The sequence below is a fragment of the Pongo pygmaeus genome, chromosome 10 (assembly GCF_028885625.2).
Source record: "Pongo pygmaeus isolate AG05252 chromosome 10, NHGRI_mPonPyg2-v2.0_pri, whole genome shotgun sequence".
Taxonomy (NCBI): domain Eukaryota; kingdom Metazoa; phylum Chordata; class Mammalia; order Primates; family Hominidae; genus Pongo; species Pongo pygmaeus.
The window spans coordinates 75,057,920-75,073,712 of NC_072383.2; the positions used below are offsets into that span (position 1 = coordinate 75,057,920).

At 41.2% G+C, this 15,793-nt stretch overlaps 1 protein-coding gene across 4 annotated transcripts in view; it reads right to left on the reverse strand.

Annotated features, from left to right (window-relative positions):
* Positions 1-1,182: 1,182 nt before the first annotated feature.
* Positions 1,183-15,793, reverse strand: part of E2F7 (E2F transcription factor 7) — a 44,497-nt gene continuing 29,886 nt past the window's right edge. For 3 of the 4 annotated variants that reach the window (XM_054443379.2, XM_063646512.1, XM_054443381.2), the window contains 6 exons: positions 13,799-13,984; positions 12,986-13,058; positions 9,751-10,246; positions 7,786-8,041; positions 5,483-5,904; positions 1,183-4,125 (listed from right to left, as the gene is read on the reverse strand). In XM_054443379.2, the coding sequence (XP_054299354.1) occupies positions 3,955-4,125; positions 5,483-5,904; positions 7,786-8,041; positions 9,751-10,246; positions 12,986-13,058; positions 13,799-13,984 (1,604 nt within the window). In that variant the 3' untranslated portion in view covers positions 1,183-3,954. The remainder of the gene's footprint in view (positions 4,126-5,482; positions 5,905-7,785; positions 8,042-9,750; positions 10,247-12,985; positions 13,059-13,798; positions 13,985-15,793) is intronic. The other variant, XM_063646511.1, reaches the window with a different exon arrangement.

Here is a 15,793-nt window from a genome sequence, read left to right on the forward strand (position 1 = left end):
GTTCAGGGTGATGCTTCTCTCTCACCTCTTTCCTGCAGTGAGAGGTATGCTCTGGTGTCTGACTCACCTGGGGGACCTAAGGGAGATGAGCGGGCCAGCAGCTTTGGCAGTGGAGGGAGGGAGAAGTCTGGGTGTTTGGCTGGGTTTTCTCTCCTAGAATCAAGGAAAAGAGCACTGGATGTGGCTGATGGGAGATAGGGCCTGTATTAGTCCATCCTCATGCTGCTGATAAAGATGAACCTGAGAATGGGTAATTTACAAAGAAAAAAGAGGTTTAATTGACTCAGTTCCACGTGGCTGGGGAGGCCTCACAATCATGGCAGAAGGCGAAAGGCATATCTTACATGGCAGCAGCCAGAGAGGGAATAAGAGCCAAGCGAAAGGGGTTTCCTCTTATAAAACCATCAGATTTTATGAAACGTATTCTCTACCACGAGTACAGTATGAGGGAAACCACCCCCATGATTCAGTTAACCACATCAGGGCAAGACTAGGACCATTCAAAATCCTGCCCAAGGATCTGTGTGGAATGGACGGCAGGAGAACCAGCAGCAGAGAGAGAGTTGCAGCTGGAAGTATATGTATTGCTTGCATCACAGTTCAGGCAAATGCTCCCAAGATGAGGCCTTCGAAGAATTCTCCATGTGAATCAACTCAAACATCTCCAAGTGTCACCTCAGAATTTAGCAGGGGAGTCCGACAACAGTGCAACATAGATCACCCTGGAGATATAAAGAGCTAGGGGGACATCAGATTAAGTCTTCTTGCAGGTCAATTTAAAAGTGAGGGCTAACAATAGAAATTGGCTTTCAGTGAAAGGCGGGCATTAGCTACAATGAGAAGCATTTGACTTAATGGATGCTACAAAAGAAGTTGAGGGGTGGTCTGCATTTACCTATGATTCCTAGATTGGATAAACATCAGAATCATCTGGAAGCTCCAAACCTACAGAGATTGGGACTTAGTAGAAATCAGAAACTCAGTTACACAGTACCTCAACCCCCACAAGCTCCCATGTAATTCTGATGCACTAGGTTTCAGGATTTAGCAACCACGGGGTGGTCTCAGCAAAAAGATCTGACTTGTGTTTATGAGGGCCTGGTTGGCTATGTTGTAGCTGTTAATGGTTTTACTCAAAACAGTATGCAAAAAAAGCCTACCAAAAAATACAACCACCATCTCTTCTTAAATGAATTATTTTTTATTGCTATTTTATAAAGCTTAATATTTTCCTAAAAATATTAGAAAAAAAATCAGAACAAAAAATCAGTTTACATGTAGTACAGTTACAAGTAAATAGCTATAGATAATATAGCCATTAGGAAAAAGAGCAGAGCTAAATAATAAGAAAACAAAAGCAGTAAGCAGCAATAAAATTAATACCTACTACAACTAGCAGTGCAATAAGATAAGCAGAAAGCAGCTTTACGTTAAAAGAAAGTTATTTAAATACAGAAATAGCACCTTACAAAAAGGAATTGAGAAATGTAAACTTGGTAGGTAGATTCAAGTATAAAAGTTATACCCCCGACTCTTGTACCAGAATGAAAGGGTTTTACAAACCCTGGTCAGTGTAGGGCACACACAGCCTCTGTGACAACTCAAAAAAGCTGCATTCTCTTAGTAGGACCACCAACGATTATTTTTTTCTTTTACTAAATTATACAATAATAGACTCAAGATTGCCATTGCTTCTTCACTACCCAAAATATCCAAGTCTAGCGCAGCAGCTTCAATTCCACCAGTTGTTCTGTAAGATTCATTTTCCTGACAGAAACAACCACTGCATTATTATTTTTACATATAAAGCCACATTAAGAAGTGGATATTGAATACAGAAGCAATTGTCCTTGGTCTTCTACTCCTAAGTATGGTCACCAAGTCATAATATCCTCACCAATGGGACTGCTTCTTAACACCCCTCAGGAATTATGAATTCTGAGGTTAAGATGGTCATATCATGATCAGAATAACAAAGATAGCAAAAATGTTAAAACAAGTATAGAGCATTCAGGAACAGTGAGGGGAAAAGCAATTTCTGTTTCCGTCTAAATGCAGACCTCTCCATGAAATATTTTGTGGAAGTTCTTAAGCATGGTAGAATTAAAATGCATATACCCTGCACAGATTGAAACCTGAAAAAGGTATATTTTTATTTGTTTTGATAGGGAACCCATCAGTTTTAGTTCAGGGTCATTATTACCATGCAATTGTTGATGGTTAGAACCACATTTTTAACCTAACTCTATAGAAGACTGTAACAAAGGAAAAAAAAATCTTGTAAACTTTAAAAGTTTAGTGTTGATAAAAATTTTTATATAAGTAGCAAATTTATTTAATGTAGCTACCTACCTCAAGTTTTAAAAAATCTTGTGGGGGGTAATAAGGCTAATATTATCCTGTAGTTAATATAAAGCTACTTTATTCAGACTCCCAGAGTCTCTTAAATTAATATTTTTATTCTTTCATATAACATTTTATTGGGTCAAAAAATAAAAATAAAATAAAACCCTACACCAGGATTCTACATCTAAGATAGAAGTTTTAAGAGAGGAAGAGGAAGGAAGAAAAGAAGTAGGAAGGAGGGAAGGAAGAGAGAATGAAGGAAAGCAGGAAGGAAAGAAGGGAACCATTTACTCTGAAGAGACAAGAGAGAGGTAAATATCAGCAAGTCTAGGAATACAAAGAACTAGTATAGTTTGGTGACATAATGCACCCCTAAAGTAATGTGGGTTAAAAAAGGGAAATTGCATAACAGTTTCCAGAATTGTATTCATGCTAGAACAACCAACCCGTGCGCTCACCATTCTTATTTTTCAGAGGTACCATCTAACTACAGTTTGAATACCCTTGGATATGAAACATATGTCCATTTTCCCTCTTACTCTTCCGGACATGAAGTAGAAGAAAAACAAAAGAATCATCTCTTGCCCTGTATCAATTTTCACATCATTACTCTTCAGAATTCAACGAAAAGGTCTCATCCAGGTTCCAATTTTCCGTATAATCACTTTCTACCATCCTGATTTATTTTACAAACAGCAATTGTTAGAAGGCATCCATATCTGATGGCGCTACAGCTAAACATTTAAATAAAAAACGCAGGGCATGTAGTGAAGGAAACTGGGCACAGTAGGATTTTTAGAAACAAACAGTAATATCTCACTGTTCACACAGTTATTTGAGAAGCAGCAGTTAGGCTGCTAGAGTTCTAGAGTTCATCTTTGTTCTCATGCCCACAGTCAGGGTTAGCACAGTTCATTTACAGCAAGGTGTGTCATTCACAGTTATTTTGGTCTTGACATGTGTCATGTAGATACATTTATCCACATTATTACTAGGTTGTAAAATAAGTGCAGGGCAAATTATAGAATAAAAGTATAAACATTCAAGTCGTCATACCCTGAAAAAAATGTGTTAAAGACTGTAGTTGTAAACTTTTTGCACTAAATCCCATTTCAGGAACAAAATAAATAATACCATAGGATTCACAACTGAAGGTGGCTTCCTGATGAAGCCTAAGGAAGCAGTAGCTTTTTTTAACTGCAGAAAGGAAGCTTCTCTCACCACAGATTTATTCAGGGCAAGTGGAAATACATGTTAAGAATGCTTACCCTAGTTAAGTGCTAGACAGCGCCCCCCTTTAGAAAAACCACAAGGCTCCGGTAGCCTATTCAGATCTACTTCCAGCAATAAGAAGATTCTTGAATCAAAACCGTAAGTCAGTCGGCGCTTTCACTGTGACACCATGCAGAGTCGGAACTCTAACTGGTATTAAATGCACAATTGATTACTTTCAGGAAATCAGATGATTGATGGTGGTGGGAAGTTAACAGAAGTGTGGATGAAAGAGAGAGGAAGGACCCGTGCTCAGGGCAGGATGGTTTGCATCCCGCCTCGGACATCCGGGACTCTCAGGGCGTTTGATCCCACCCCCATCGGCAAAGCGGCAGGTTAGTCAGCGCCGCCGCTGGGGATTTCTAGTCTCCTCTGGGCCGAGCTGGTGTTTCGTGACTGGTTCCTTTCTCTTCTCTTCAGGACAGGGTCTCCAAGGCTGCCGGGTGTCTTGAAAAACGTCTCACGATGTGTGCGTTGGATGCTCTTGGGGGTCACTGGAACTGGTGACTGAAAAAAAAAAAAAGTAAAAACAGAAGTGAAGTCATATTGTTTCTGATCTCTGAGTAGAAGGGCAGCCCTCTCTTGACCTGTGTGTTAGGATCCCAAGGCAGGTGTTCCTTCTTTTTGCTTTCCTATCACACTTACCCGGTTTGTCTCCCCTGCTTACCACAACTGAAAATTAAATTCATATTTGTTGTTTTGGGTGCAGAAAGGCAGTCTACCAAAGAGGTATCTTTGGTATCTGGAGCCAGGGACGGGGCTCTGCCACTGTGGACAAGTTACTTAAGCAACCTGTCCCTCAGTTTCTTCCTCCATCCAACGGCGATGGTAAAAGTACTGACTTCAAAAGCTTGTAGGAATTAAATAAGATAATTGTAAAGCACTTTAGAGCATGTGAGGCTAACATGGTTTGTGTGTTGGCTCTTTCTCTTTACTTGCTAATATTTATCCCCTAATGTTAAATGTTAAATATTTATTCCCTTAATGTGCCATAAAATGGCAGGGACCATTATCCTGTTCACTGGTTCACTGCTCTATCTTCACTGCCTAGATCGGTGCCTGGCACATGGTGATAGACAATTCTATGTTATGCTATAATCATCTTGTTTCAAACCTAACATGTTCATTTCAATGTCTCGCAAACTTTTGAGCCTCTGAATAACTTGTTTAAAATATTTTTGGCTAAACATAATTCTTTGTCTGGGAGAGTAATCCCTGTGAACAACCTAATGTGTAATAGGAATTCAACAAATACTTGAACTACAAATGGAGGTTGGGGGACAAACATAGACTCATTAACTTATATTGGTAATATATCTTTATGTATATTTTTGTTTTCTGCGTATGTATAGATGTATATACATCTATGTATTATAGATGTATATACATACAGACATTATACACACACAGTCTCTAAACATCACATCTTAAGAAATGACTGACAGGCTAAGAATCTCAGAGTTACTATCAAGACTTCTGTTTCCTTTGATTGTTTTTATAGCTGTATAATTAAAATTTAGGGTAGCTTCTTTTATTGACCTAGTGAAATAAAAGCTTGAAGATCATCAAAATAATAAAAATCTTCAGCATTCCTTAAAAATCCCCCTGAACTATGCCTAAAACAGGTCCCTCTAAGAAACAGAATGACAACTAAAAACATACATTTTTGTCTTTAAAGCACAGGATCTCTCACCTCATGTCTCAGTGCTTTATAAAAGGAGCAGATAACTCTAGGTCTACAACGGAAGCCAGGTGGAGCCTGACCTAGTGCCTCTGTCCGGCAGTCATGTGGCTAAAATGAAAGCTAAACACAAGCATACCCCTTCCCAGAGTGACAGTGTCTTCAGGAAACTTCAGGCCTCACCTGATGTAATTTTACTGCTGAGACTGGATGTCCCACGTAAACTGGGGACTCAGGTTGGACGACACTGTGTGACCTTGACATCACTGGACTCAGGTTTAGTGAGGGCTGACCCTGAAGCTGAGGGTCTGCAGAAGGGAGTGTGGACGACTTTGGATTAACCACAGCTGTGGGGCCGACGAGAAGCTGGGCTATTGATCCAAGGCCAGGCAAGCTGAAATTCACAGGTCCTGTGTTTGGGAGAGCACCAAGAGTAGAAGAAACCGGGCCTGGCACTGCAGGAGAATAGAGAACAGGAAAAGGGCCCAGAGATGGAGATGGTAAGACCATGCAAGGGACGCTGAAAGACGGCAGCTGACCTGAGGATGGGCCCACAGTAGGGGGGGTTTGACTGCCAGATAAAAGTACATTGAAACCATTTAATCCTGAAAGAAAAGCAGAACAGGCGAAAATCAATATATGTCATCATGAGGGTATCATTCAAGCTCACATTTGTCATGGCCCTTTCAAACGGGAGTCCACAATAAATCAATGAATGATGAGACCTTCCCCCAGCTGACCAGGCCAAACAGCCCACACCCTGCTCCTTCACAGCTGTGGCCGAGATTGTAATCCCACATTTATCTGTGTGATCATTTAGTTGGTGCCTGTGAAGTTTTTAACATGAGTTCCACTGAATCCAAACTGAGAAGGCAAAAAGCTTGGATGGGAAAGATTACATCTTTATTTTTATTTATTTACTTTTTTTGTTGTTGTTTTGTTTTGACACCCAGTCTTGCTCTGTTACCCAGGCTGGAGTGCAGTGGTGTGATCATGGCTTACTGTAGCCTCACCCTCCTGGGCTCAAGCAGTCGTCCCATTTCAGCCTGCAGAGTGGCTGGGACCACAAGCATGCCACCACACCCAGCTAATTTTTTTTTATTTTTTGTAGAGACAGGGTCTTCCTATGTTGCCCGGCTGGTGTCAAACTCCTGGGCTCAAGTGATCTTCCCACCTCAGCCTCCCAAAGTGCTGAGATTACAGGCATGAGCCACTGTGCCTGGCCAAAATATCTTTATAAGTTCCTAACTGAAAATTTTTATTTCCCTCAATTATCATAGGCAACAAATCAACAATTTTAACAGTACCTTGACTTTGTCATTAGGAAATAGTACAGATATGTGCATATTACATTAAACCTATTACAGATTTCTTAATATACTGTTAAGCTCATCACAACTTAGAAATTTTGACACTATTGGGCTTGCTGCCAGGTCTTTTTATTACTATCAGTAATTTTAAAAATGATTTTTCTAGTTGCATTCAATATAATTGGCTTCCTTTGTAATCCCATGTATTTAATTCTGTGCATCCGTAACATTCTGAGGAGGAATCCATGGCCTTCACCAGACTGCCAAAAGGTCCATGGCACAGAAAAAGTTAAAAACCCCTGTGCTGGGCTGTAATTTTCATTCAGCAGGGGCTGAATCTTATTTTTGTTCATTTGTGTATCCGCAATACTCAGTGCTTAGAGAAAGCACTAAAAGATACTTACTAAAGAAATAAAGAATTTTTTCTAGATAAGTGAATAATCATAAATACTAACCTAACCTGTTCTAGCAGGTTAGGCTTAAGCCAACAGGGAATTGAGGAAAATCAATTTAGATATCTTTGCATCAAGAGCAGCTTTATGTACAAAGTACATATTTTTAAAATCTGGCATCTGTATTTCGGCTTTAATACAAAATAGTAACAGCATTTATTGAGTCTTACTAAGTGCCAGGTGCTATTATTCTAAGTGCTTTAGATGTATTATCTTATTAAATTTAATTTAATTTTCACATCGCCCATATGAAGCAGGTGCTATTATTACTGCTGTTTAACCAATGAGGATGAAGATAATAAGTGGTTTTAAATGTCAAGCCCTCTTACTCCAGACCTGGCACTTGGCCACAATGCTATATACTCAGTACCTCTAGATGTTCAAGACCTCAAAACACTAGCTGCATGCAATGGCCAACAAGTTCACACTATTATACTAAACCAATGCTAGATTCAGCTGAATTACTGTGCTTTTTCACCAAATAATGTTTAATGTATTTTTTTAAATCACCTGCCTCAATTATTTTCCCATTACTCCTGAAGTTGGTGAAAGTAGAAGCAGCTTCTCCCTTCATTTATAGATGGAGAAAACAAAGGGGCTAAGAGTAAAATGACTCAGGCACATCAATAAGCCACTTTGGTCAGGTGACACAGACAAAAATTTAAAAATCCAATTCTTGATCTGACTGCCACAAGGGACTCTAAGACATGATGACATCCCTTACCTGCAGGAGACTGCACACAAAGATACTGTAGCAAAGAAGGCTCTTTGGTGCTTTCATTTTCTTTTGAAGGCTTTTCAACATCTGTATTTCTTGAAGGATTTCCCCACTGAGAAGAAACAAAACAGTTTGCTGTTGCCTTTCCTGAAATCTCTTCTGCAGCAGGGAGTTGGCCATTCACATGAATGTCTTTGAGGGGTACAGATGTCCTGTTACCCACAGTCTTGGGAGAGGCAAGGTCTGTGGAATCTGAGGGTTTCTAAACACAACCAAACCAGGAAGCAAGAAAGTAAGTTAAAATTCCAGTAGTAAATCTCTCTCTTTTTTTTTTTTGAGACGGAGTCTCACTCTGTTGCCCAAGCTGGAGTGCAGTGGCATGATCCCAGCTCACTGCAAACTCCGCCTCCCAGGTTCAAGTGATTCTTCTGCCTCAGCCTCCCGAGTAGCTGGGATTACAGGGGCATCCCCCATGCCTGGCTAATTTTTGTATTTTTAGTAGAGATGGGGTTTCACCATGTTGGCTAGGCTGGTCTCGAACTCCTGACCTCAGGTGATCCACCTGTCTCAGCCTCCCAAAGTACTGGGATTAGTAAATCTTTTTTTTTTCTTTTTTTTGAGATGGAGTCTCGCTCTGTCACCCAGGCTGGAGTGCAGTGGCGCGATCTCGGCCCACTGCAAGCTCTGCCTCCTGGGTTCACACCATTCTCCTGCCTCAGCCTCCCAAGCAGCTGGGACTAGAGGCGTCCGCCACCACACCCAGCTAATTTTTTTTTTTTTTGTATTTTTAGTCGAGACGGGCTTTCACTGTTTTAGCCAGGATGGTCTTGATCTCCTGACCTCGTGATCCGCCCGCCTCGGCCTCCAAAGTGCTGGGATTACAGGTGTGAGCCACCGTGCCCGGATGGGATTAGTAAATCTTAATAACAACTTTCTTAATATTGCTAACACATAAGGGTAGCATATAGCTGCGTGCCACACTGATTTGTGTATGTCAGAGGTTTCCATTGTATTTGTAGGAATGGTCTGAAAAGGTCATGTCCTGTGCATCGATAGTATTGTGATTCCGAAGTATAGAAATGACAAGAGATTTTAGCAATGGAAAACTGGCCATGGTGGTTAGACTGTGAAATATATTTCTGAGCTAGTAACACACATAAAGGGTGTTGATACTAGTCTTTTGGGGTCTCATAAGAACTGTGGGCTGGCCCAAGATGTCTTGGTTACCTAAGACATATGCCAGTCAGTCTTTCACTTCTGATGTGCAACCCCAGACTATCTACAAAATGAGAAAAATTCATTCTGGCAAGAGAAAAAAAATAGAGAAAGGTTCTTAATTATTGTAATGATTTCCACAAAGTGTGCCCAGCCTACCCACTGCAAACCACTGTAATGACAGTGCTCCTGCTTTCTGGATTTACTGGTCATATCTCATTAACCTCTGAATGGCCACTAAGCAGGAGAGGTGGACAGCTCATATTTTTGTTCTTTTCATTTTGAAGCTAGGGAAACAGGATCACTGAACAGTGAAGAGAAGTGACCAAGCATAAGATCTGATAGCTAGACAGCACCCACATTCCTCCCTCTGGAACTCAGCTGCATCCTGGATTAAGATGTTTATTTCAGTGATCCTAATTTGTTTTAAAAAAAGGATGTAAAAAAGACTGGATGGAAATATATAAATATGTTAACAGTGATGCCTCTATGTGGTGGGATTCTGGGTAACTTTTCTTCTTTATACTTTTTAGCATTTCATAGAAAGTGTGAGTTTTATAAAAATCACCTTTCTAATGCACTATTTTAAGGCAAGATTTTTGGCAGAGCCACTCCAGTGCTTAATTAATTATGCAAGTGACATGAAACAGCCCCATATTCCAGACTCCACTGCTTATTAATATCAGTGTATCTTCATTAGGAAGAAGCTCAGGGCTAACAGGATGTCACCAGACACATCCACCTACACTCCCTTACCTTGGGCATGACGAGTGACAGCGGGCCGTCTTCATATTCCCTGCTTTGCCTTTTAGTGGCTGGCTCATCCTCCTCCTGAGGTTTCCTCTCCTCACAGAGGCGCTTCTGAGCTGAGGGTGCAGATGACAGCTCTACTGTGGCTGGGGCTTCTGAGCTTCTGTCATCCCTCTCTGACCCTGACCCTGGTCCCTCCTGCAGACTTCCATACAGCATGAACAGTGAGGCAGAGGGCACGTACACTAGAGGCTGGCCAGCAAGGAGTGCTGGCTTCAGGCTCTCCACAGCAGAGGCTGCAGAAGCAAGTGAGACGTCCACTTGTCCATTCAGACCGTTCTGCATGGAGAATGCCTGCAGGTCCGTCTGAGCAACAGAAAATACTGGGTGGGCTAAAGGATTAACACAATATTCTGGGTCAACAGAGAGGACAGGGAAAGGAGCAACAGGGTCCAAGCTGCTTGATGGAGGCACCACTCTCTTACTGGCAAAGGCTTTTCCCCTATAATAAAAAAGAAACGTAACGAAGTTAGCACATTCTACCAACTCCTGACCCTTTACTTTCCCAAAGACAGCCATGCCAAATCAGGAATGAGATAATACTCCTGAGGCAGATACGAAAACGCACTCGCGGAGCACGTGTTAGCTCATCCCAGAGGCAGATGCCCAGGTATGGCCTGGATAAATGGTTAGGATGGGGTGGGAGAGCAGATGTGGGAAGAGCCATTGGAATCTCAGGTGAGAGTGAACATTCATTCCTCCTTCATCTCTTCCACATCTGATAGTTATCAATTACCAAGCACTTACACCCTTGCCAGGCATGTACATACTATTATAATTAGCATTAATAGTATAACAATTTTATGCAATTATTATAATAATAGCTACTCTCATTTCCCCAGTTTACTAGCGAGGAAGACTGAAGCGCAGAGGTTGATCACCCTGCCTCGGGTGAGCCAGCTCTGAAGTGAGAAGCTGGGCCCCATGCCCACATCTGTTTGATGGCAAAATCCATGTTCTCAGTGACTGTGAGAGATGCTGGGAGAGTAACAGAGACTGGACTTTGATTTAAAAAAAGATTAATCTCATTTGTCTCATTTCACAAGTCCAGTATGAAAGAAATGAAGTGGGCAGTGAGGAAACAAACTTATCTTCTAAATTATTATTTTAGAAGATAAATAATTCTTGTCCCATTCTGCTTGATGTTATTAACAAAATTTTAGGCAGCATACAATGAAAATTAAGTCCCATAAATGTACAAGTTTATAGGCCAGCAGGGTGGCTCATGCCTCCTGTGGGGGGCCTAGGAGGATTGCTCGAGCCCAGGAGTTTGAGGCTGCAGTGAGCTACGATCACGCCACTGCACTCCAGCCTGGGCGACCCTGTCTCTAAAATAAGAAAATGAAATAAATAAGATATAAACAATGTTTGGGCCTTTTGTTTGGAAAAATTTCCAAATATTTAAAACCATGTTTATGTTCTTAGTATATTTTTAGGAATAGAGAAGAACGATCCTTTAAGAAATAGTAGGAACAGAGGGCCAGGCGTGGTGGCTCACGTCTGTAATCCCAGCACTTTGGGAGGCTAAGGCAGGTGGATAACCTGAAGTCAGGAGTTCAAGACCAGCGTGGCTAACATGGCGAAACCCCGTCTCTACTAAAAATACAAAAATTAGCTGGGCATGGTGGCACATGCCTGTAATCCCAGCTACTCTGGAGGCTGAGGCACAAGAATTGCTTGAACCCAGGAGGCAGAGGTTGCAGTGAGCTGAGATCATGCCACTGCACCCCAGCCTGGGCAACAGAGTGAGACTCTGTCTCTAAAAAGAAAAAGCAAAAAGCAGAAAACAAAACAAAACAAAACAAAACAAAAACATACAACAAAAAAAAAACAGTAAACAGAGGACCAGGATTTCTTTCTGTCTTTCTGATGGAATCATGGAAGACCTGTTTTGCCTACCATCTCACTGCCCACTGTGCTGCTGAGAATAAAATGGAGTACCCTGGGCCGCAGAGATGAGTCATCTCTCCAATCAGCTGCCTCTGGTTGAGTAATGGGTATTGCTCAGCTCTGTGAAACTGAACATGCCCACCCTGGTTATATTACCCACCATCCCTCCACCCAGCCACCCACCTTCAACTTCTCCATCTCCACCAACGACATCACCATCACCTGACATGCAGACATTCTTTCTGATGCCTGTCTCCTTTAGCGAGCCCTGACAACTCACTGTCTCACACTGGTTTCCCTTTCTTTCCACTTCCGGTGAGCACAGCTCAGCTCTGCCCCACAGCAGACCAGAACCACTACAAATGCTCTGTTCTGTGGCCTGCCTTTCTCTACTCCTAATCCCACCTGCGAAAAGTAGCCAGGATGATCTTCATCAGTGAACCTCCAATAGCTCTTTATGGTTTCCCTGATGAATCCAACTCTTCTCTGGCTTTCAAAGCTTTTTGCCAACTTGACCTACTTGCCTCCAACACCTAACCTAATCTCTTTTGCTGAATGATTTTTCCTTTTCCTGTCCTGTTTGGACAAACCATGACAGCAAAACGAGCCAGGCTTTGGTGTCTTCTACTCCCTGGCCCTGCCTTGTAATCTGCTTCTTCCCATATCTGTCGTTAAACACTTTTCTAATTACTCTGTTTAGCGTTTCTTCTGCTTTCTCTGGTGACACATGATTTCCTTCAAAATTGGGCCCCCAATTTAAGTCAGACAGCCTGGGTATGAATCCCAGCTTTGTCACCTATTAGCAATGTGACTGGGCAAGTTACATAACCTTTTTGCACTTCAGTTTCCTCTCTGTAAAATGAGGGTAATACCTCTCTGTAAAACCTCAAAGGATTGCTCTTATGATCAGATGAGTCAATATACACTAAGGCTCCTGGAACGGTACCTGGTAGTTAGTGGCAAAACCAACTATGATAATGATGAAGTGATTCATGGAACTCTGATGCATCATTTCTCAGGGTCATGTTAATTATGAATTGTCTCTTTTCCGTGTTGGTCTTTTTATCTTGTTCCTATAAGCCCTCATAGCTTACAGGATACATTTTTCATACTTTTGTGTCCCTGATGCTACTTCCTGCACAGTGTAGGGCACAAAGGGAAAACTTACCAATTCCTAACAAATAAATGGCTGACCTAAATTTTTTCTTTTGATGGGTGGCACTGCAATTTAGTCAAAGTTAACACTAGGAGATAGAAAAGAATACACTCTGAGCTTTTATAGACTACTTACTGTGAATTGTCTTCTATTTTCTGTCTATAGACAGCTGCCAGGCTTCCAATTTCTAAAGAGAAGCCACCTGATCCTGAAAAGGAAGACTAAGGCTTAACAAATATAGCAAGAGACTTATACACACCAACTATATACTGAGAATTATATAGCTGAGAATTCATTATTCTCAGCTCAAAGATTACTCAAATCTGTTATGGTTTTGATTCAAAGAGAAATTTTCAGAAGCTAGCTGTTCATGAATTCAGGTCTCGTTAAGAATTCAAAATAAGCCTGGGCAACACAGGAAGACTCCGTCTCTACAAAACACAAAAAATTAGCCAGGCATGGTGTAAATAAAAAATTACCACATGCCTGTGGTCCCAGCTACTTGGGAGGCTGAGATGGGAGGACTGTTTGAGTCTGAGAGGTCAAGGCTGCAGTGAGCCGTGATCATGCGACTGTACTCCAGCCTGGGTGACAGAGTGAACTTTCTCTCAAAAGAAAAAAAAGAAGTATTCAAAACAAGCATTGCTTTAAGTCTAATGAATTTCTGAGATACATCAAATAGGGCCAACTATGCCAAACCAATTGGTCTACAAGGTGACTAGGATCAATTTTAGGCAAGAGGTCATGTTCACAGACTGTGATATCAGCACCTCCTTTGCTTCCAATAATTGTTTCACTTCAGCTAAGTAAAAAGTAGACCACTGGAAAAAACAGGCAGGGCTGAGAGAGTCAGTTTGTTTTAAAACGCCAGCACATGGGTGCTGCACTGGCATGGGCTACAGCTACATGGCAACTGATGGACTCCATAGATTATGCAAGGGCATATACCTTGTTCTTCTCTGTATGGGCTGCTCGGTTCTGAGTTCACCTTCCTCTGGATCCTCTCAGAAGCCTGAACTGTGTTAAAAGAACCATGGCGAGCCAGCTTCTGTTTTGCACAGACTTGAATCTGGCCATATGTTTCTCTTTTCAATTCTGGTAAGACAGATGCAGAAACATCCACCAGTTCTTCATCTACATAAATGAGAGAATTGGTAGTGTTGTTATACAGCTGTAATTCAGGATAATTTTCGTCTATTTAAGAGATGGCTTTGAACCTATAATTGTAATGGAGCTACCACCCTATAAATCAAAAACTAAGACAATCAAAGGAATTTTACGAGCCTTGTCTCAAACCCCAATTTCTTTCAATGTACCTTTTTTTTAAGTTAGTGGATGACTACAAAATGAGATTGAATCCATATATATTCTAAAATTATCTGAATTGCAACAGAAGTAGAGCAAGATGTTCTTCAACCCGAATTAGAATGCGCCTCACATTTTAGATGCTCTATTTGAGCAGAGTATCAAAGGAAAGCCTGACCATGCTCAGCCCAACATGCATATTTTGAGATTCACTTTCAAGATTAATTGAGACCAGCTTCCTATGCCACAGACCTACAGCAATGAATAGGAGAATCTCTATTTTCTGTGATGCTTTATTATTTCTTTCTTATGCAGTAGGAGGCTCAGTTACTACATGACCAAAGGAATAAGGTCAGCAGAAACCTCATGGTTGAAATGCTGCAGAACAGTGAGATAATAAAAGGTTAGGCTCTGGAGACACAGTTTGTGTTTAACGGAATGTATGTGGGGTTAAGACACAACTTTCTATATAGACTGAGGCAGCTATCCTTGTTGTACAGACGGTCATCTCTACCGTATTCATTTGTGCTAATTTTTTTCTAAGCTCAAAGCATGCACATTTTAGTTAGAGGATTGATTTAATAAACTGAAAGGCCCAGCTGGACTTACATTTTCTAAAACATGCACTTTCACATTAATGCAACTTTAAAATGAAAAACAACAACAAAAAGTCACCTTTACGGTTTTCTTTTTCTTATAACAAAAGCCCAATTAGAAAAATCAGAAATTACGAAATCAAAAAGAAAATAGGTCAAGTCAGTAATAGGGGCCATATCTGCCTCCTTCTTGAAACAAAATATTGGACATAATGCATAAAACTGTGGCTCTCAACACATTTGGACATCAGGACATGAAGGACAGTGATCTCTGTCAGACAGGAATCAAATAGGCTGAGCTCTATAATGATTTTTGCTTACTGCCTGGAGAATGTTTCTAGGTTGGGATGTAGGGAGGGGGACCTAGACAGAGACTGTAGGTCTCCCTAAGTTGAGGGTAGAGCTGGGAGTCCTGGAAAGTCAAGGCAGCTAGGGTTTGCAGGGCAGAATGCTGGAGAGGGGAGCTATACAGAAAGAGAATGCTGGGGATTTGCAAAGGTCCAAACTGAACCTTCAGTGGAGTACAGATGCATGTGAGAAAGATACCCAAGGCCAGGGAAAGAACCATTCAAAAGCACTAGAGGGTACAATGCAGCTCATATAGGACTGGGAAAAGTGCCTGTTGCCAATGGCTACAGTAGAAAAACCTCCTAATTCAGGAGGCATTTGTTAGAGTACTAAAAAGGGTGTTGCCCCAGTAATGGGGAAAATGTACTAAAGACTAAAAGCTGATAGACTCTTGCTGAGCCAAACTTAAAAGCAAGACCCAAAAGGATCACTGTTTCCATGTAACTTCACCACACCCCAGAACAAAGCTCAAGAATATTTTTAGGAATACAGAAATGTCTATCACCTAATAATGTATAATTCTCAGTGTCTGGTATACAACTGAAAATATTACCCACAATGAGGAGAAAAATCAATTGAAATGGACCCAGAAGTGACGCAGATGATAGAGAAGTAGACCAGCACACTAAAACATATACTAGTATTGCATACCATAAATTCAAGACACTAGAGGAAAGACTGGATATGTTAAGTC